At 37.9% G+C, this 23,139-nt stretch overlaps 1 protein-coding gene across 2 annotated transcripts in view; it reads left to right on the forward strand.

Annotated features, from left to right (window-relative positions):
• HERC3 (HECT and RLD domain containing E3 ubiquitin protein ligase 3) overlaps positions 1-23,139 on the forward strand; it is a 123,577-nt gene that overhangs the window by 85,053 nt on the left and 15,385 nt on the right. For both annotated transcript variants that reach the window (XM_007999237.3, XM_007999232.3), the window contains exons 15-23: positions 1,602-1,765; positions 1,881-1,994; positions 7,949-7,972; positions 8,065-8,154; positions 9,697-9,867; positions 11,845-11,988; positions 12,912-13,078; positions 16,524-16,590; positions 17,078-17,160. In XM_007999237.3, the coding sequence (XP_007997428.1) occupies positions 1,602-1,765; positions 1,881-1,994; positions 7,949-7,972; positions 8,065-8,154; positions 9,697-9,867; positions 11,845-11,988; positions 12,912-13,078; positions 16,524-16,590; positions 17,078-17,160 (1,024 nt within the window). The remainder of the gene's footprint in view (positions 1-1,601; positions 1,766-1,880; positions 1,995-7,948; positions 7,973-8,064; positions 8,155-9,696; positions 9,868-11,844; positions 11,989-12,911; positions 13,079-16,523; positions 16,591-17,077; positions 17,161-23,139) is intronic.

Genomic DNA, 23,139 nt, shown 5'->3' on the forward strand with positions numbered 1-23,139 from the left:
TTATTTAGATTATTTGAAATGACTCATGCCAGAATAATCTTGATTTTATAATATTCACAAACCTAATTTATTTAATTTGAAACTACTTTTTTCTACCACATTTGCTTATAATAAATAGGGCCTCAATATTCGTGTACATTGGTCTTTGTTTCTCCTATGTCTAATTTAGGGGGTGGGAGTGAAGTGAGCGGTTTTGGTGATACAGAGGTCTCCAAAAAAGAAGAGAAAGAAAATGACCTAGTGTGGACTTACCAAATGTTTGTTTTGTTTTTCTTTTTTAGGACAGTTGAGTCCACACTGATTTTTGCAGGCTCCGGACACTTTGCTGAGATAAAAACCTTCCGTTCCTCAGTGATTTGGAGAGTGTCTTTCATGGGAGTAGCGCCTGAAATGTTTTTATTAATCAAGTGCAGGAAGTCTACCTGGCTTTTTACTTTTTCCCCCCCGGGTAAATTTTGTTAGGTGTCATTGCAGCTCAGTAACTTCTGTGTTCCAGATGGACTGGGATGTTACTTGAGTGTGGTCTCCCCACGAATAAAGAGACTGTGTTCCTGAAGGTGGAATACTGGCTTTTCTATATTGTCTCCACCTTTGTAGAAGAGATAAAAACGGAAATAATAATGAAAGCATTAGTAAATGTTAGTACTTAATTTTTTTTAAGATCAAAAGCCTTTTGGGGAACATTTTCTCAGGTGTTCTAGTTGATGTGAAACAGAGAGGTGGCAATATTAGAAGGAATCTTACCTGACTTTCAAGTTTTAGAGTTTTTTCATTTTTATTTTTCCAGACTGGACATTACAAAGAGAACATAATTATTCAATTTCACACTTAATTTATTTTTAACTTCTAATTATTGATATTTAAAAGAATACCCCAAAGTAGAGAGTATGCTACAGGTAGTCACCACACAAATTCAGCAGTGGTCAGTATTTTGCCCATTTTATTTCATCTGTCTCTTGCCCTCACCACCTTTTTATTTTTTGTTGGAGTATTTTTAAAGGAAATCTCAGACATATTTCATTCTTTAAATATTTCAGTATGGCTGAGTTTATTTCCAATGAAATATAAGCCAGTGCTATGATTTTCTTGTCTGGTTATGAGAAAGCATTATTTGGTGAGAAATAAAAATGGCAGTTTTTCAACTAATGATACCTCTTAAAGGGAAGGGAATGGTTGCCGTATTGTTGCTGCTGCTAGGGTGTGTCATCCTTTGCATTTCTGCTTCAGGATTTAGTGGTGGCTGAAAGCGCTAGGACATAAGAATACTTTTTGGATTAATACAGTGGGCATCACTCCTGCCCAAAATATGTGTTTCTTGTCCACATGTAGTCTGGAATTGGACTTGTGAGTTAACCTTCAGATTGAGTCTTTGTAAAAAATCAGACCCAGCTTTAAAAAAAAACAGAACTCCAGGGATTCTTGTACAGCTGCTGTTCTCTCCAAAAATGTTTTAATGGATTCTTTTTAAAGTCAGTTTTGGGAAAATGCATTTTAGACTAATGTTTATCTTCTAGACAAAGCAATTTTTAACTGGCAGGCAGAAGACATAAATAGTTGCCCAAGATTACATGTTGAAATATGTCTTTTCTTTCTTTCTAAAGATAACTGGTGGTCTCAGGTATGCCCGAAATATTTCATGAAGCTGGTAAACCTCTATAAAGGTGCAGTCCTTTATCTACTGAGGGGACGAAAGACATTCTTAATTCCCGTACTGTTTAACAATTATATTACAGCAGCTCTCAAACTCTTGGAGAAGTTATATAAGGTGAGCATAGGAGGTGCTAGTGGGGAGGGGGTAATTAGATGGTAGGGTAAAATATCCTAGTGAGATGTTCTTTGGGAAGCCATGTTTTAGTTGTCTGTATTTTGTTCTTCATTAGGTAAATCTTAAAGTGAAGCATGTGGAATATGATACATTTTACATTCCTGAGATTTCCAGTCTCGTGGACATTCAGGAAGACTACCTCATGTGGTTCTTGCATCAAGCAGGGATGGTAAGAATTCATAAAGCATATTTTAAAGCTTTAGTCTTTTTATGAGAAGAGCACGTGTGAGCTCTATAATATGTCTTTGACTTTGATGTCAGTGTCTCACCTATTCTTCATCCAGCTGGCCTTTTGCATTCTAGAAACTTGGAAGTGCTTTAAGTAATCATCAGTGTTATAAGGAGTCATAAATGAGTAGTCACCCAGAATGTTACACATTAAAAGTTGCCACCTTTTAAAAATCAGAATATCTAAAGTAGTCAAATTCACAGAAACAGAAAGTAGAATGGTGATTGCTAGGGGCTAGAGGCAGGGGAAAACAGAGAGTTGCTATTTAATGAGTATAGTTTCAGTTTTGCAAGATAAGAAAGTTTGGAGATCCAGTTGTACACCAGTGTGAATATACTTAACACTGCTGAACTGTACACTTAAAAATGCTTAAGATGGTACCTATTATGTTAGGTTTTTTTAAACCCTAATTTAAAAAAAAACCAAGACACATACAAATATGAATTTTTAGCTTTCCTTGAAACTTGGAAGATCTGGCAATACGACCTGTCTTTCCCATATGACACCAAGTGGCCAGAGTTCAAGAGTGACTCTTTAGATGAGGCTTATGTATATGCCACAATTCCCACTGCAGCTTAATTTATCCCTGCCATTGAGGAAGGATCATTTGGTAATTATCGTTTTCTGACAGCCTACTTCAGTCATCGTATGTCAGCTACCTGTACCCCGTAGGCCCCTTCTGATTGAGAATTATGTGTGTGAAAGTGTCACACATCCCTGATCCAGAGCTGTCTCACTATATTTTAGATATGCCATTCAGGGACCTGTGGATTCCTGCCTGCCACCACTGGCATGGCAGGAACTGCTCCTTTTGATAGCACACTGACTTGTGATACATGCAGGGCTCTTTAGGATCTCCCGTCTGTGGAGTATGTGCAAATTTGAGTTAGGTCAGAAAACAGAATGATAATTTGGTTATTGTATTTTGTGGGTAGCAGATTTGAGGTGAGTCCTTGCCAGTGTAGCAGGTTCATCACCAATATTAGGGCAATATTTTTCCTGTGGGGTTTTTGGAAGTCAGCAGTGTCTCCAAAAGCAAGGCATTTCAATAGGCTGATCTAACTGAACAAGCAGGACTGTTTTCTTTGTCAAATAATGGATGATGAATGCTAGACACAATGTTGTATTTTTTTCTCTAGAGACTTAAAAAATGCATACAATGTTTTATTTTTAAATAAGATTTTATGATTACCCTGAGAAAACAAAATACTTTTTTTTTTGAGACAAGGTCTGGCTTTATCACCCAGGCTGGAGTGCAGTGGCACCATCTCTACTCACTGCAACCCAGTGGCTTCCCAGGCTCAAGCCATTCTCCCACCTCAGCCTCCCGAGTAGCTGGGACTGCAGGTGTGTGCCATCACGCCTGGCTAATTTTTGTATTTTTTGTAGAGACGGGGTTTTTGGGATGTTTCCCAGGCTGGTCTTGAACTCAAGAGCTCAAGTGATTCACCAGCCTTGGCATCCCAAAGTGCTGGGATTACAGGGGTAAGCCACTGTGCCTGGCCAAGAAAATACTTTTTAATATAAATGAATTAGAGTGTTCTAAATGGGTTGACTTGGGAAATTTAACATGAAGGCTAGTAATGAACTCTGTTTTCACTTTCAAATTTAGGAATTATTAAAAAATAAGCCCTTCTGTTTTATCAATTTATGAATTATTATTCACCAAATAATAACATTATGAGCGGTAAAATAAGCCTGATGAATTATTTGGTCCAACTGCTTTGTTTCTAGATGAGGAAATGGAACTTAAACAATTTTTCCACCAATTTCATTAGCAATAAAAGTCAATTCTTCTGATTTCTAATCTACCCTTTCTGTGACTTAATGCTGAATAAAATAAGTCTAACAAATTGTAGTTCTTTTTTACCCTGAAGAAGAAGTTGCTCATGTTAAAATCTAGATTATTATGAGTAGTCTCTGAGTAGAGATAATTAAGTAACTTTTACAATATTTTAAACTTCCTTTCTCTTAACATTTGATAAACAAATATCAGATCTTGAATAACAGATGCTCATCTTTTCAATTACTGTAATAGTTATTAAAGAAATATGGAAAATTACATGAAATTAGTCTATGACCTTTTGTGATTTTTGTGGAATTTTTTCTAGTGTATGAGGTACAATGATATTAGAAATTGAATTTTAAATTTCTTGATATTTTGGATTTTAACTTAAAATACTAAAGCTATTTCATATGTTATTTTTGTTTATTTTAACTACTTTTAAATAATAAATGGATTTTTTTTGGTGTGTTGGAATTTTTAGCTTGTTACTAGCTGAGGCTGTGTAGCATATTGTTGAGCACATGCTCCAGCCAAAAAGACCTGGGTTCAGTTCCCAACTCTGGTCTAATGGCCGTGGCCTTAGACAAATTACCTGATTTCTATAGGCCCAGCATCCTCTTTTGTGAATAAGAATTATAACAGATTGTGGAAATTAAATGTGAGAAAGCATGGAAAGACCTTACTTAGCAGAGTAGTTAGCATATAATAAGCCCTCTATTTTTCACTAAGCACTTCTTGAGCACCTAATGTGTGCTGTCTGCCTGCTAGTCACTGGGAGTGGAAACATGTATGGATATGGTGTCTACCTTTGCAGAGTGTTTAGCCCAGAAGCAGCAGTGAAAAATTCTCAAAGGGATCTAACACATGTGTGCAGAAGGAACATTCTAAAGTGGCTGATTTTTACTCCTTTTAAAGAAGAGGTGGTAGTGGTTCCTTTACTTCAATCAGCAACTTGCCTTATCTGCACTTAAAAACCAAGTAGCACAGAGTGAGTGATTGGTGGGCTCCTCTAGAGGGCAGCACAAGTGGGGAAAGTCAGTGCCACAATGTTAATCCTTCAAAAATAAAAGCTAGATAAAGCTCGACATCTTGCTGTATGTGTTAAAGGAGACAAAGCCAGGCAGTGTTTTGTCTCCAGTTATGAGTATTGTGCACGTGTGAGACAAGGCAGGCCCTAAGGCAGAGGAGGCTGTATTTCTTCTCCAGCACTGCACCTGTGCGTGTAGTGCCTCCTGCCCCACTTGCAGCCACATTTAGGAAATATTGACTTCATATTTTACAAAAACGATATTCCCAATTTTTCTGTTCTATTCCATTTACTTATTCGTTGCTTCTATTTCATATGCTTTAGAAATGAGCTTAGGTCACAGTGCAGCCCTGTTTCAGGCAGGGAGACTTGAAATATGGTCCACTAGTACTTTACTAGTTTTAAGTCTGTGAAACTCATTTTTGAGGAATGGATAGTCCAAGACAAGTAGCCTCTCAGGAGATAATCATGTATCTTATCAGTTCATATGCATCCTTCTAGGTTATGAATAGCAATAGTGGCACAAAATCATGCAGATTTATTTCATATAATACGGAAATACAAGTGTGAGTACGATTTCTAAAATATTCAGCATTCACAGAATAAAAATGAAATTAAGTTATCATATGAAATACAAAAACTTACTTATGAAAAGTCTGTGGATGTATAAGCAGATGTTTGTTACAGATTCGCAGCTTCTTTTGACTGAATACCCTTCCATCCTTTGCCTTCCTTAGAGCTGTCACTTCTGTTTTGTAAGGCTTCCGTATCTTCCTGCCTGCCTTGCTGGCTCACCTGAGACCTTCTCTAGACCACCAGCTCTGGGCAGTGTCTCTCTGGCTTTGGCTGTGGCTCCTAACTGGGGCAGTTCTGGATTTCTTTCCAGCCATCCCTCTCAATGGAGAGAATGGTGACCCTGCCCTCAATTTAACTCCTCCCTTTCTCCAGTGGAGAGATCAGCCTGCTTCCAAAACTGGGTTCCTTCAACTCTGGGGTTTGGGAAGGAGTAAGGTGAGGGATGCTGAGAGGGACTACGAGCTGCAGAAGGTGGATATTTAAGGGGTGCAGAGAGGCTCGGGGTGGGGATTACAGGGTGGGGAGAGAGAGTCAGAGAACAGGAGTGGGACTGGAAAGAGCCAAGGAATACAGAAAAAACTGCTGATTGATGTCTGAAATAACTGCATTACACCAACTAAAATGCCAGTATGTACTTAAAAATACTAAGTAGGCTCGGACTCTGTAATGCCAGAACTGTTTTGTGTTATCACTTCTTCCACAGTCACTTGTATATTTGAAGTATCTAAAATCTTTATCTTGCTTTATAGACCAACACACGTTCAAGATCTTTCTTTTCCCTTGAGAATAGGCAGATAATGCTTTGCGTAAACTAATATTTTCTGAGAAACAGATGAGGAAATTCTGAATAATGGCACCAGTTTTAAGCCTGCTTTCTTTCCCAGGATGCTTATATCTTTTGTAGGTACCTAGACTAGAAGATGATTTAGCTTTTTGTATAGTGCTGTTTTATGGTGTGGTTTTGTTTTTTTGTTTCTAGTCATTTTGATTTCTAACTTCAAAGTAATTGGATATGTAGGCATGAGAGTGAGTAAGATTGGTCTGGATGATATATGCAGGATTTCATACCTGATCTCACTGGACTGGAATTGTTTCTTCAATTAGTGTTTCTCTGTCTAGAGAAATGTGCCAAGATCCCTGGAGGAACCTAGTTATAAAGGGTTAACAGGGTAGATTTTAATTAAAATTGCTTTTAAATTATTGTATTTAAATATCCATAAGGACAAAAGGAGGCACATGCTGCTTATTCATATGGTCCTGATATAGTACAGTTATAAAACCAAACCAAATTTATAAATTAAGTATAAGCAAAACTTTAACAGCAATAAAATACAGTTAGCCTCACTGATTTTATGTGATGATCAAACATATCTTACTGAACCTAAACCCCAGTTGCATTGTGGATGTGGCCTGCATGCTGTCAGGCTCTGGTGCTTGAGTTCCACTGCCCATCTGGCTGGGATGACTCACCTCTCTTTTCTCCTTCAACTGCTGTTAAACCATGTGTGTGCAGCAAGCCAGGACCGCATTGGCCTTTTCTTAGGTGCAGATGCAGCATCCACCTGCCGAGACTGCTTCTCTCTTTTCTCACTACACCTGGACAATTAAGTAATAACATGATGCCAGTGCAGTTATTCAAACAAATATAACTTAATGTGTTTTACTAATTTTGTTTAGGATATCATTAAGAAATATATAGAGTACACCCAGATCTCTGAGAATACACCCATGGTTTTGTGTTTGGTAATTCTTGCTACAGATCAACATGACCTATATTGTTGATTTTTTTTTGTTTCTATGAAGTTAATATTAAGTTAATGTTTGTTACACAACTTAACAAAAAGTGAAACTATAACTCATCTCCTAGATGTCCTTCATTGTGGTTGTGGATTTTTACCATTACTCCCCTCCAAAGTTTATTCACAGGTGCATTCACATATCGATGGAATGCATTCTGTAGGCCGAGTACTAGTCTAAGTGCTGAGTCAGCAACAGTTTACTAGATAAAGTCATTTTTAGAAGCACCTGAAATTCTTTCCAAATACTTAGTTTCTCCTAGGAGTAGTAGCCTGTGTCTCTCTCTCTCTCTCTGTGTGTGTGTGTGTGTAGGAAGATTCAACATCATTTAACAAATAAAATGTAATTTGTATTGTCCACTTTACCCAACAAAAATTAACCTGTGAAGTCAAGGTTATAAAGCTCCTGTTTAGGAATTAGATTTCTTATAAAAGAGAATTCTGTTAATGCTGTGAATTGTGGAGAGTTAGTAACATGCCCTTTAAAGGTCATAAAAAATATTTTTTAATTGGTTTTGCTCTTTTTTCTCATTCTGTGGCCATCAAAACATCTTTTCCCTTAAAATTTAGTCAGCCATTAAAATGTTGTTAGTTCTGTGGCCAGTAGTCAGGTTGGTTCTGTGTTTTGTTATTTATATTTTACTTTTGGAGGGATTAAAATTCAGGTTTTACAATTTAAGTAAGAGACTTTTTATTTTTTTTTACACAGAAGGCTAGACCATCAATAATACAGGTAAATGATCCTTTTTAAATTTGCTTTTATATTTTTCCAGCTATACTTTCTGTGGAATAGTATAATACTGTCAGTAATGTGCTTTATTCTAGGATACTGTAACACTTTGTTCCTACCCTTTCATCTTTGATGCCCAAGCCAAGACCAAAATGTTACAGACAGATGCTGAACTACAGATGCAGGTATTATATTTTAGAAATTATTTCCTCTTTTTAATGTGTTTCTCCCTTTTTAGACATTCAGTTGTAATTTTTTCTAATAGGAGAAGACATATTTGGTTGAAATTCCATTATAATTCTTAAAGCTGTTTGAAACTTTTCAGTAATTTGTGTTGAATATAACACACATTGGTGGATACACATTTATGTAGATTAGAGATTGGCAAAAGGACGACTTAGTAAATGTTTTAAGCTTTGGGGACCTTATGGTCTCTGTTACAACTATTCAACTCTATTTTAGCATAAAAGCAGTGATAGACAATTTATAAATAAATGAGCATGGCTATATTCCAACAAAACTTTATGTATGTTGAAATTTGCATAGTGTATAATTTTTACATGTGGTGAAAGATTATTCTTCGTTTGATTTTCTTCACCCATTAAACAAATGTAGAAACCGTGCCAGGCGCAGCCCACACCTATAATCCTAGCACTTTGGGAGGCTGAGGCAGGCTTATCACTTGAGGTCAGATTCAAGACCAGCCTGGCCAACATGGTAGAACCCTGTCTCTATCCAAAATACAAAACTTAGTTGGGCGTGGTGGTGCCCACCTGTAATCTCAGCTATTCGGGAGGCTGAGACAAGAGAATCACTTGAACTCAGGATGTGGAGGTTTCAGTGAGCCGAGATTATGCGACCGCACTCCAGCCTGGGTGACAGAGCACGATTCCGTCTCAGAAAAAAAAAAAAAGTAGAAACCATTGTTAGCTCAAGAGCTATGCAAAAACAGGCAGCAGGCTGGATTTGATATGTGGGGCCTTAGTTTGCTGACTCCTGACAGAGAGAGAGAATTAAATGGAACTTGGGAATTCTTCGTTGAATAAAAACTTGTTATAGAGATTTATTTAATAATTTATTTTAAATACACATTTTTATTATAAAGTATAATTGATTTTGACAAGCCACAAAAACATTTGTGAATTAGCCGCTCAAATCCTCCAGTTCCTACTGTTGGTAGATATAGATATATAACTTCATTTATCTTTCCCTCTCCATCTCTCTGTCTGCCTGCCTGTCTGTCTTTTTCCAGCTCTGACTGCATCTATCTATATATGTGTTTGTTTTCATATTGCTGTATCTGTTATATTGACAGTTTAGAGGTTTTCAAGAGAAATGAAATTTTTCAAAGAATAACTCTTTAACAAGTGGTTATTAGCTTTCTTTTCCTGCCATTTTGAAAGTTGTGGTTTTTACCCACTTTCTACCATGCTTCTTTAAGCATGATACTATTTTAGTATTAATCAACTGGTTTAAGTCACTTTCCTGGACCTAGTTATAGATCATATGATTCATAAACTGTTTTAGTTAGTTTCTGTGAGTCCATATTAGAAAGACTTGTGTGCTGCGTAAACGTAAGTAACTTAGAAAATCTGTGGAAGTTAAGAGGGAAAAAAATAACCAAATGGAGGTACAGTCAGTGCCCCCAAGTCCAGAAGCACAGCTGACTGCTCTCCCAACTCACGCGTGTGCTCTGAGTAACTGTGTTCTTGACTGTGCCATTCCAGGTGGCAGTCAATGGAGCCAACCTGCAGAATGTCTTCATGCTTCTCACTCTGGAGCCTCTGCTGGCCAGAAGCCCCTTCCTGGTCCTTCACGTTCGCAGGAACAACCTTGTTGGAGATGCTCTAAGAGAGCTGAGCATTCATTCTGATATTGATTTGAAAAAGCCTCTCAAAGTGAGTTCCTTCAGGATATTCCTCTAAATACCTTCGCAATTTTTCTTCAAACAGTGTTGATTAAGCAGCAATGATCTTACTAAAATTGTGGGGTGTAGCCATTCTTTCATTCATTTTACAAGAATTGAATCACCTTCTTTTGTCAAATCACCAAACAGAACATCTCAGTGTAACATTGGATAAAAATGCCAGTGGATTATTTGAAAGATTAGAGTGCTTTCTTTGTCTTCTTCTGCTGTCCTTGGTGTACCAGTTCCAGCTCTATCAAAAACGAGCAAACATCAACAAAAACGAAAGCTTTGACTAATTACAACGATTAAGCTATCATTTAGGAAGATTGTGGATATCAAAGATTTAAGAGAAAGAAGGTAAAATAGGAAAATGGAAAGGTAGTAAAATCATCTGGGAAGCTATTGGCCTATTATGAGAGGCACACCTAGTACCTGCAAATTATTAAATGAAAAAAAAATTTCTCTCTCCATAGATCATGCATATTTCCAGGGCTTGGCATAATGCTTGGTACACAGTAGGTATTCTAGAAATACTTGGTGAATTATTTGAAATTGTTTAAAGTCATTCATCTTTTCCCTCAGACAACTTCCATATCCCTATTGCTAATCTTTTTATAAGTTCCACTTTCAGAAATGTAATAGGCATGAAATGAACTGATAATCTCCATAAAGGGTAAATAATGCTCGATAATTTACCCTTTCCAAAATTCCTAATCAGTAGCATCAGTCACATCAATCTGCCTGGTTGTTCTCCCCAGAACTTCTGTGTTATATTTTTGATACAGCTTTTCTTTTTGCCCTGTTTTCAATAGGTAATTCAGGTGAGGCAGTTCTTGCTTTGTAGCAGTATTCTGCTGGCATCTGTGTAATCCAGGTCCTAGTCTCTGTCCCACTTTTACTCTTGTCCTGCTCTAGGCAATCTTGAAGACAGCCACAAGTGTAAGCTTTTTGAATGCTGTTTTTAGCTCTGTGCCTGAGTCATTATCTCTGAAATGGGGATAATAAGACTCTACGCATAAGGCTGTTCTGAGGATTAGGTTAATAGAGTTTAAGAGCTGGCATGTAGTAAACTCCATGTCATTTGTTGATTTGCTGTAGTTGTTACTGTTAATAACCATTATGTATCCAGCATGCCTACTTCCACTCCCTCACAGAGCCCATGTCTGTGTCTGATTACAATAACCTCTTCCCTTCTACATGCAGCAGTTACTTCAAGAACCCTATTGAGAGTGATTTCTCCCAGAAAGTGTTCTTTTATTCAACTTAAATGAAAAATCATTTTTTTCTATGTGCCAGAATATTTACCTCTCATTATATATTTGACTCTTTAAAAATAAAAAGTATTCTCTGCTTTTATGTCTGTCTTTCTGCCCTTAAGCAGATGGTAGACTTTCTTTTTCTATTTTTTTTGGTCGGAATTTCGCTCTTTGTTGCCCAGGCTGGAGTGCAGTGACACAATCTTGGCTCATTGCAACCTCTGCCTCCCAGATGCAAGCGACTCTCCTGTCTCAGCTTCCGGAGTAGTGGATTACAGGTGCCCGCCACCACGCCAGACTCATTTGTGTATTTTTAGTAGAGACAGGGTTTCACCATGTTGGCCAGGCTGGTCTCGAACTCCTGACCTCAGGTCATCTGCCTGCCTCGGCCTCCCAAAGTGCTAGGATTACAGATGTGAGCCACCACGCCCAGCCAATAGATGGTAGACTTTCTAAGGACAGGTGGTAAATTTCTGACTTCCTTTGTATCCCTTGAAGCACCTAGTAAAAATTTTGTGTATCTGTAAGTACCTTGTTAAAACTTAACCAGCAATAATCAACAGACACACCTTGCAGTTTTCATCGCATCAGTGTATATTCTTTGTTATACTTTCCTTCATTTGTCTTGAGTTTAGAAAATGGTCTGCTGAAAAGAGATACAGTTTGTCATAGATTTCCCTGAAGCATTAATTCTGTTCCATTACTTTAAGGTAATCTTTGATGGTGAAGAAGCAGTGGATGCTGGTGGTGTTACAAAGGAATTTTTTCTTTTACTGTTAAAAGAACTTTTGAATCCCATCTATGGAATGTTTACCTACTATCAAGATTCAAATCTCTTGTGGTTTTCAGATACGGTAAGTAAGTGGTGTCACAATTAAACAGATGGATTAAACTTTCTTTTTGTTGTCAGACCAATCCCCTAATTTCTGACTTTGCAAAGGGGAACATAGCAAGGATAATAATTCAAAATGTTTATAAGTAATTAAAATGTTTATCCCGTCTTCATTTATACTTGTTGCCAAGACCTCATAGTGCATTTTGTGAGCCATCAGTCCCATTTCCATTTCTAGTAGGTAAGATCCAAGTCTTGTTATCTGAGAAGGGTAAAAAGAAACAGTGTGATAAATTGGTTTTGTGACACGTGGAAGGTCAATAATCAAATATGTCTGATTTTAATAACAATGATAATATATTATCACACACACATACATATGCATGCACAGTTTATTTTTGAAACTTCAGTAGGAGAGCTAAGTTTTTAAAGGCATTTTAATTTCAATCAGATTGTCTTTACATTTTTTTCTATGAGAGTTTTCTTCCTAGATCTGCACCATACCAAAAAGTAGCCACTAGGCACTAGCCACATGTGGTTATTTATATATTATTTATTTAAAATTAAGTAACAACAAAGATTCATTTGCTCCATTGTACTAGCCACATTTCCTGTGCCTAGTAGACACATGTAGCCAGTGGCTACCATATGAGATTGACAGAATAGAATGTTTCTATTGTGGCTGAAAGTTCTGTTGGACAGCCCTGCTCTAGATGACTATGAGCTGTTCTCTGTATTACTAGGTGCAAATGCTTAACTCTGTCTACATTGCGTCTTTAAGGGATAACAACTTTTGTCAGTGTGTTTCTTTGCTACAGAAGGTAACTAAATATTAATGAGACCTTTATTTTTTTATTTTGAAAATATTTTGAGGGAAACGGTAGAATGTTTGAAGGCCGCAAACATTGCATTTCTTTTTAACACATTTGTATATGTCCTAAAAAGTGTTTTGTAGAGCACAACTGGTTTCACTTGATTGGCATAACCTGTGGACTAGCTATCTACAACTCCACTGTGGTTGATCTCCACTTCCCATTGGCTCTCTACAAGAAGTTACTCAATGTAAAGCCTGGCTTGGAAGACTTAAAGGAGTTGTCACCCACTGAAGGAAGGTACAAAGCTAAAAGGCGATTGGTATCTGAAACTGTTGTGGCTATCTCTGGCATGAAGATTAAAGGTTGAAACGCCGGGCGCGGTGGCTCACGCCTGTAATCCCAGCACTTCGGGAGGCCGAGGCGGGCGGATCACAAGGTCAGGAGATCGAGACCACGGAGAAACCCCGTCTCTACTAAAAAATAGAAAAAAATTAGCCGGGTGCAGTGGCGGGCGCCTGTAGTCCCAGCTACTCGGGAGGCTGAGGCAGGAGAAGGGCGTGAACCCGGGAGGCGGAGCTTGCAGTGAGCCGAGATTGCGCCACTGCACTCCAGCCTGGGTGACAGAGCCAGACTCCGTCTCAAAAAAAAAAAAAAAAAAAAGAAAATACTATCTGTACAAATCTGAGTTTATTGCATCCTATGGTTAAACCCTGTTATATGTGTTTTGTCTAAGATGTAGCTGTACAGCTACTTGCTTGAAACATTGCCTGTGTTATCGGTACAGTTGTCTCTTGATATCCAAGGGGCATTAGTTCCAGGACACCTTGCAGATACCAAAATCCACATACGCTCAAGTCCTGTAGGGGCCCTAGAAGAACCCATGGATTGGAAAGGTTGGCCTTCCATGTCCTTGGGTTTTACACCCTGAAAATACTGTATCTTCTTTCTTTAATTATACTTTTTTTTGTTGGTGAGGCATAATAGATATACATATTTTGGGGATACATGTGATAATATAATACATTATATAATTTGTAAAGTTCAAACCAATGTAACTGGGATATCCATTACCTTAAATATTTCTCTTTATATTAGAAACATTTGAATTATTCTATTTTAATGGCCATACTTCCCAAAGTAATTTATAGATTCAATACTATTCCCATCAAGCAACCATTGACTTTCCTTTCAGAATTAGAAAAAACTACTTTAAATTTCATATGGAACCAAAAAAGAGCCCGTAGAGCCAAGACAGTCCTAAGCAAAAAGAACAAAGCTGGAGGTATTACGCTACCTGACTTCAAACTATGCTACAAGGCTATAGTAACCAAAACAACATGGTGTGGGTACCAAAACAGATATATAGACCAATGGCACAGAACAGAGACCTCAGAAATAACACCATACATATACAATCATCTGATTTTCGACAAACCTGAAAAAACAAGCAATGAGGGAAGGATTCCCTATTTAATAAATGGTGCTAGGAAAACTGGCTAGCCATATGCAGAAAACAGAAACTGGACCCCTTCCTTACACCTTATACAAAAATTAGCTCAAGATGAATTAAAGACTTAAATGTAAAAAACCCAAAACCATAAAAACCCTAGAAGAAAGCCTAGGCAATACCATTCAGGACATAGGCATGGGTAAAGATTTCATGTCTAAAACACCAAAAGCAAGGGCAACAAAAGCCAAAATTGACAAATGGGATCTAATTAAAACTAAAAAGCTTCTAAAGAGCTGCACAGCAAAAAAAAAAAAAAAAACTATCAGCAGAGGGAACAGAAAACCTACAGAATGGGGAAAATGTTTGCAATCTATGCATCTGATAAAGGTCTAATATACAGAATCTACAAGGAACTTAAACAAATTTACAAGAAAAAAAAAAAAACCCCATCAAAAAGTGGGCAAAGGATATGAACAGATGCTTCTCAAAAGAAGACATTTATGTGGCCAACAAACACATGAAAAAAAGCTCATCATCACTGGTCATTAGAGAAATGCAAATCAAAACCACAATGAGATACCATCTCACGCCAGTCAGAATGGCGATTATTAAAAAGTCAGGAAACAACAGATGCTGGCAAGGCTCTGAAGAAATAGGAACACTTTTACACTGTTGGTGGGAGTGTAAATTAGTTCAACTATTGTGGAAGACAGTGTGGTGATTCCACAGGGATCTAGAACCAGAAATACCATTTTACCCTGCTGTCCCATTACTGGGTATATATCCAAAGGATTATAAATCATTCTACTATAAAGACACATGCACACATGTATGTTTATTGCAGCACTATTTACAATAGCAAAGACTTGGAACCAACCCAAATGCCCATCAATAACAGACTGGATAAAGAAAATGTGGCACATACACACCATGGAATACTATGCAGCCATAAAAATGAATGAGTTCATGTCCTTTGCAGGGACATGGATGAAGCTGGAAGCCATCATTCTTAGCAAACTAACACAGGAACAGAAAACCAAACACCGCATGTTCTCACTTATAAGTGGGAGTTGAACAATGAGAACACGTGGATACATGGAGGGGAATATCACACACCGGGGCCTGTCAGGGGGTTGGGGGGAAGGGGAGGGAAAGCATTACTACAAATACCTAATACATGTGGGGCTTAAAACCTAGATGACAGGTTGATAGGTACAGCAAACCACCATAGCACATATATACCTATGTAACAAACCTGCACATTCTGCACATGTATCCCAGAACTTAAAGTAAAATAATAATAATAATAAAAAAAGCCTTTCTAACTGGGTGAAGAAAAAAGTAAAGATGTGTTTTCTTTAATATATATTTTATCTGTGTACTAATAACAAAACCAGACTTATTGTTGTCTCTTCAGTCTCAAGAAAGAAAAAAATATTTAAAAAGAAACTAATTTCGCTGATTAACATTAGGGAGAAGGTGAACGACTATGATAATTTTCTTGGCTGGTGAATTTTTGGAGTGTCTGAAATCAATCTTTTAAAATTATGTTGTTATTAAGGACAGTTAGCAGTGTTTTATGCTGAATTACACAGAGACAGTATGTTTTTATGGACACATTTGGCATGCAAAGTATCAGCTTTATATGCCTGTGCAATGCATAACCTCTCAAATACAACTTATTTTCCTTTCTCCATCTCTTAAAAAAAAATTAGTGTGAGTGTATTTTAAGAAGAAGGCAATTCTTCTTCCAACGTGGCTCAGGGAAGCCAAAAGATTGGGCACCCCTGGTCTTTACCAAATAGAGACTTCTGCATTAACAAGTAAGCCATTAAAATTCCTAAGTGGATGTGGTGACTTTGTGCCCAATTTTTTTTTTTTTTTTTTTATGATAGAAGGATTATTTTACTAATGCATAAGCCAGTGAAGCTGGCTGGAGGCCCCTGCAATACCATCTCCTCATTTATGTATCTACACACACACTTGCAAACTACTTCAGAGTTAAGAGGACACAAGTATGTTAGGTTAAAAATCCATCTGAATTTCTTTTCAAGTCTAATAAGATTTGTCAGTAAGAAGAGAGAATAATTAATGAATGTTTTATAGGTCTAGTGCTATAATTATCTTCAAGGTGTAGGTACATGAATTTCTGTCCATCTGGATTTATGTTTATTCCAGAATCTCCTTTCATAGTTTTTCCTTGGAAATGATCTGGACGTGTAACTGAAGTAGAAACACTGTTGCAGCGGTATCTGACTTTCCACTTTTCCTTTTCTGTCATTCTATGATTAGGAGTCTCCAAGAGCTTTTAGATTACCCTGGGGAGGATGTGGAGGAGACTTTCTGCCTCAACTTCACGGTAAGAATTTCCACAGTTTACTTAGGATTGTGGCTGTCTCTCTTACCATCTGTAGAGTGATAATTAACATTAGTTCTTCTTCAAATCACAGAAAAACGTCAGGGACTTCTTTGAATCAAATTATTTTAGTCATAGTGTCTTGAGTGTTATAGGAGTTCAATGAGTGTGTTGAATAAATGAATGAATGATTAATCTATGCACTTAGAAGAATTATTGAAGAAATAATCCTTCCTACTCTTGACACATATTCTTGAGTTCGTGTCATTTTCTCCTTGAGTGCATTTATTGGCAACTCCATGTCCTAAAACAAAAGATGTTTTTTAATGTGCTAATGTTTTCTGACTCAAGTTCTCATTATTCTCCCACTAATTTTCTGTAATAGTCATGGAACTACATTTGTTTCTAAAGCCTTTCTCAGTCATTTGAGTTCTACAAAGATGAATGGTCAACAAAATTGAAATATTTCTTTTTTCCACCTTAAATATAGATCTGCCGAGAAAGCTATGGAGTGATTGAACAGAAGAAGCTGATACCTGGGGGAGATAATGTGACTGTGTGCAAGGATAACAGGTTAGTCCTGGCCTTGGACTGTTGCAGATGCTGCTACTTCATATTTCTGCAGTTTGACATTTAAGACCAAAATAAAAATTACTTTTTAACGTTAATACCTTCTTCAGAGGGGAGGTAAGGGTGATAGGGCAAGAATTTACAGATTTTAAATAATTTTTCTTTTTTTTTTTGGGCGGACCCAGGCTGGAGTGCAGTGGCATGATCTCGGCTCACTGCAGCCTCCGCCCCTCCAGGTTTAAGCAATTCTCTGCCTCAGCGTCTGGAGTAGCTGGGATTAGAGGCATGCACCACCACGCCCGTCTAATTTTTTATATTTTTAGTAGAGATGGGGTTTCACTATCTTGGCCAGGCTGGTCTTGAACTCCTGACCTCGTGATCCACCCACCTCGGCCTCCCAAAGTGCTGGGATTATAGGCGTGAGCCACCATGCCCGGCCTAAATAATTTTTAATAGCAGAGCAAGCACCAGGACTAGATTCAGGAGATAACTGTTTTAGTTCTAGATCTGCATCTTTTTGGCTTTGATTCTGAGCAAGTTACATAAACTGTTTGGTTTCAGTTTTCTCATCTGCCAAATGGAGATTATAATCACTGTCTTCTCTACTACATGGGATGTTTGTGAGAATGAAATGAGATAATTTACGGGAAAATACTTTGGAACGAATGAACTGGCAGAGTCTAGCACAGAGTTTCTAGTATCTAACAGAGTGCCTGGCACAAAAATACTCAAAAAATATGTGTTGAATAAATGAATTTTATAAAGGTGCTTACTATCACTGCTATTTTACTGCTGAATGATTTGTCGTAGAGGTTTTAAATTAAGTTATTCTCTCTGGATCATAACAACAAATTCAAGTACATTTGATTTTTCAGGATAATTCATAATCTCTGAGTTAACTCTTTAGAGGAGAGAAGATGCTCATTTTTGCTTACTTTTATATTAAATTATGCTAATCTGCATGAAATCAATTTACTTTACAAACACTGAGTGACTACTGTGTGTCAGCCATATTGCTGGGTATAGAGGGTGAATAACTTCCATCCTTAGAAGCTTGGGATTAGTTGAGAAGGGTCAATGTATGGAAATAATTGCGATAGCATCCAGTGTATGCATGTGATAGAAGTTTTAACCCAGGTGCCATGGTACTAGAGTAAGAGGTTACAACACTTTTATCAGACATTAAAGAATGCAAGTTGGAGGAAACATTTTAGGCACCAAGTGAGTCGCGACTTTCCAGTTTGACACATGATAGAAAATGTTGGATACTTGTGGAGTGGGGACTGGTGTACGGATGAAGGGAGACTGTAGTAGCATCAGAGTGGAGGTTATCAAGGCCTTGAATTGGAGTAGAACATGGTTGGTTTCTATTTTAGAAGGATTACTTTGGGGGTCATGTGGAAATAGACCATGTGCAGGGATACCCATTAGGAGGCTTTTGAGGTAGCTCAGGTAAAGGATGATAACAGCCAGAACAAAGGTAGTGGGAAACAGAGTTGGTTATATAACCAAATAGGAGCTAGTGTCTGATTATATATGGATGGTATGAGAGAGGCATATATTGATAATAATGCTGAAGTTTCTAATTCAAACACTAACTAATAGAAAACAGAGTCTATATAAAAGGGAACAAGTTCCATTTTGAACATATTGATTTTGATATGTCTGTGTGATACCCAGGTGATTGTGTTTAGAGCAGAAAATTTATATATCTCAATAAAGAAGTCTTATATGGATATTTTTTAATTAGTTATGTGAGCCTCAATCACCATTGAATTTGAGGTTGCTTACAGCAAGAATCAACAAGAAAGAAGTGGTAAAATGAAAAACAAGGACAAGGAAAGTGTAATTTCTTGGAGGAGCTGTATAAGTTAGAATAAAATGCAGACTCTTGAGGATGTGAGCATAATTTGCCCATAGGCTAGCATTGAAACTTGTTGGCTTAAGGAAAGGGCAGGTAGGGGGTGGGAAAGGTGAGAGAATGACAGTCTTTCTTTGGAAAGCTTTAGAGAGGAAAGCAAGGTTTCATTTAAGCTATGAAAAAAGATACAGATGTGGAGAAACTAGATGCTGTTTGTACGCATGCAGGAAAATTAAGTAAAACTCACTCTGGACTTTTACTGGCTTCTTCCTCTAAATAGTTGGGAAGATGCAATTGGAGATCCTATTAAATTCAGTCTATCCAAGTGATCTATCTTGGTTTTCTTCCACATTCTTTCCTTTTGAAAATAGGAATGGGGTGGGTGCAGTGGCTCATGCCTGTAATCCCAGAACTTTGGGAAGCCAAGGTGGGTGAATTGCTTGAGCTCAGAAGTTCAAGACCAGCATGGGCAAGATAGCAAAACCAAGTCTCAAAACAAAATACAAAAAAAAAAAAGAGAAAATTAGCCAGATGTGTGGTAGTGCATATCTGTACTTCCAGCTACTCAGGAGGCTAAGGTGGGAGGATCACTTGAGCTTGGGAAGTGGAGGCTATAGTGAGCCATGATCATGCCTCTGCATTCCAGCCCGGACAACAAACCAAGACCTCATCTTCCAAAAAAAAAAAAAAAAAAAAAAAAAGATAGAAAAATATTGACAGACTTCTATCCTTGACTTTTTTTATTTTTTGAGACAAAGTCTCACTCTGTCTCCAAGGCTGGAGTACAATGGTGCAATCTTGGCTTGCTGCAACCTTCACCTCCTGGGTTCAATTGATTCTTCTGCCTCAGCCTCCCCCGTAGCTAGGATTACAGGCGTGTACCACCATGCCCTGCTAATTTTTGTATTTTTAGTAGAGACAGGGTTTCGCCATGTTGGCCAGCCTGGTTTCGGACTCCTGACCTGGGCTGGTCTGCCCGCCTCAGGCTCCCAAAGTGCTGGGATTACAGGCATGAGCCACTGCACGCAGCCCATCCTTGATGTTTTTAAAAAACAACTCAAAGCTAGTATGATCTCATAGAGCATTCAGTAACCTTTTTTTTTTTTTTTTGTCATGTAAACCTTCCAGACTATCCAAGAAGCCTCAGCTTTGGGGAAAGTGAGCTTTAGTATCAGAGTTGAGTGAAATGATGCAGAAGCCACCTAGACACCCAACAAAAATGGCTTCAGTTGATGGAATTATCTTGGCTCTAGAAACCTAATATAGAGGCTAGTTTTGATTCAAGTAAGAATGTTGCAATCAAAACCCTTGATAAGAATCTCTGGGGGCTAAAAGCAGTTTCCTTTATCTATATAACATTGGTACTTTTGTTAACAGTAAATAATTTATTTTCAGGTTGTTTATTTCCTTAGTAAGAACAGGCTTTTTATTCCATATAGTCAGATAATGTTTTTAGAATTGGGAAAATTTATGGCAGATCATAAAGCAGATTTGTTAGCCCAGTTGATTTCTCTTCCCTTCTTGTTTTGGGGATTGCTTTAAACATTCCACATGTGTGCAAGTACATATGTAGATACATATATAGCCTTTAGTCTTTCAAACAATGTCTTAGCTTTTGCATTAGGTTTCAGACAAGATAATGTGTGCATCATTCGTTAGAAGCTAACAGTGGGATAGGCAAGCATCCTGAGGAAGGGGAACATTCAGAATGTCCTCATCCTTTGGTGGGTCATCATAGTGCTCTGTGAGTATGATACAGTGGCTGGGGAAATGAATGACCTAGTGCAGGAATAGGCAATTGGCGATGTAGTCTGCAGTTGAGGCAGTTGCCAGAACTTTTTACTCCTTTTCATATCTTTGTCAAGTTATTTCTCTTAGCATATTTTTGTCCCTGTCTTTTTTGCTCTGTTTCTAAGTCTTAATTTTTCTCTCTTTCTGTTTCTTTGCTTCTCTCTCCCTTTCTCCTTATTCAAAAGACATTTCTTTGAATCAACAGTTGAATTGACTCAACAGTTGTGGGAGAAACTGTGCAGGAATAGTAAAATATAACACAGTTTGTTTAGGGTGATAAGCTGTTCTCAGATGCAACCATAAATGGAATATGAAGACTAAATTGGGTGGTTGAATCTGAAGGCGTTCAGAGAAATTAGCTTGGACAGATGCATCTGGGAGGACAGATACGGGATAGAGCTAAGTTTGGAAGCCTACTAAGATTTGGATACTAGAAAGTAGAGAAGAGGACATAAATATGAAAGGTGCTCTGTAAAGGGATGGAAAAATCTGAGTTGTCAGTTCAGACAGAGAAATTTTGATTGCATTATACTATGTTCATGATGTATGGAACAGCTTCTGTACTAGGTAGAAATTTAGATTTTGGTTTTTCAGAGTACTCATTGAGTACACTGTGAACTCATCCATGCTGCTTTAGGCACTGCTGTACATGTCTGTGTCACTCAGTGACAGGCAGGAGACCCTGTTGCTGTCACAGTTACCTGTTTGTCTTCGTTTGGGCTACTGTAAAAAAGTAGCATAAACTGGATGACTTATAAACAACACAAATGTATTTGTCACGTTCTGGAGACTGGAAGTCAAAGATTAGGCTGCCAGCATGGTTAGGTTCTGGCGAGGGCCTTCTTCCACGTTGCAGACTGCTGACTTCTTGTTGTATCCTAGCATGGTGGAGAGCAGGGATGGAAAGCAAGCTCTCTAGTGACTCTTATAAGGACACCAGTCCCATTCATGGTTACTGCTGTACTCTTTACTATAGCTGTTTTGGTTAGGGACCACCAGAAAAAGACATGAATGAATTTTTCTTCTTTTCATTTTATGCTGTACAAAATAGAAGTGTTACCAACAAAGTACATTGAGGTCCTGGTAAGAAAGGCTGTATGAAGTTATAAAAAGTTGATAATTATAGTCATTATTTCCTTGGTTATATGCCATAATCTAGTCATTGGCAGTCCTACGTTTTATGACTAAGAAAATGAAAGAACTGTAAGAATACCTACTGGACTTTTAGGTAGTTGTATACACAGATACTGCTGGCATTGAGGCTGTTTTTGTTAACAGTAAGATATTTGCTAGCATTGCTGCCCCAGGGGAAAATGCCAGAGGAATACCAATTCCATATTCATAATTTATTCCATTTCATTTGGTTTTAAAATGCTTTCTATCCTTGGACAGAACCCATACAGTCAAATGAGTTGTAGGCATCCAGGTAAAAGAACCTTTGTGGCTAATTACTGGTGACTGCATCATAGACAAATCTTGCCAACAGCTGGTAGTCACATCTGGATAACACTATATCACATGACTACTCATGGTTAAGCATTTCTTATGGTCTATAACATGGTGTTATTACCATTAGTGAAAAACCCACATATTGTTCTAGATTCCCTAACATTTACCTCAATTTGATGCAATCAGATTAAATGCAATTGCTGTCTTCTCATTTTCTCCATATTAAAAAAGACAGATGACACACACATGGGGCTAGGGGGGCAGTGGGGGGGCGGAGAGTAGAGTAAAAGGATCACATAGTGAGAAATGCCAAACTTAAGGTAAGTGCTTCAGAGGGCATCTAGATTCTATAGTGAGAAGCTGAGAATAAAACTCATGCATGACAAACACTTCTTGCTCCTTAAGATCTTCAGGACTGCTGGCAGACTTCAGTTGATCTTTCAGGATAGTTTCTGAGGGATGCAGTCTTTAAGATCTGCGTTGTATTTGCATTGGACTATTACAGGAACAGCAGAATTAAAATGCCAGTAACACTTCTTGAGTGCTTACCATGCGTCAGACACTATTTGAAATATTTGACATGTAAGCCTCCCCATTTACTGATGAGGAAACTGAGGCACAGATAGGCATAAGTCTTTTGTTCAAGGTTGCAGAGCTAGAAGTCCAGGATTCTAAACCAGAGCCAGGATTCAAAGCCGGGTGGTTTGAGTCAGACTGCGCTCCATGGGCACCAGCATCTGACCTCTCAGGGGCTAAGGCTGGGGCTCGAGAGTTCCCATCCTCCTTTCCCCCTAGGAAGAAAAATGACTTTGAAGACTTTGCTGTTTTTCATTTCAGGCCAACTAGGTAATGTTTTTAAAAAGCAAAATTGGAATAGCTAA

Source organism: Chlorocebus sabaeus, chromosome 7 (genome assembly GCF_047675955.1).
Source record: "Chlorocebus sabaeus isolate Y175 chromosome 7, mChlSab1.0.hap1, whole genome shotgun sequence".
Taxonomy (NCBI): domain Eukaryota; kingdom Metazoa; phylum Chordata; class Mammalia; order Primates; family Cercopithecidae; genus Chlorocebus; species Chlorocebus sabaeus.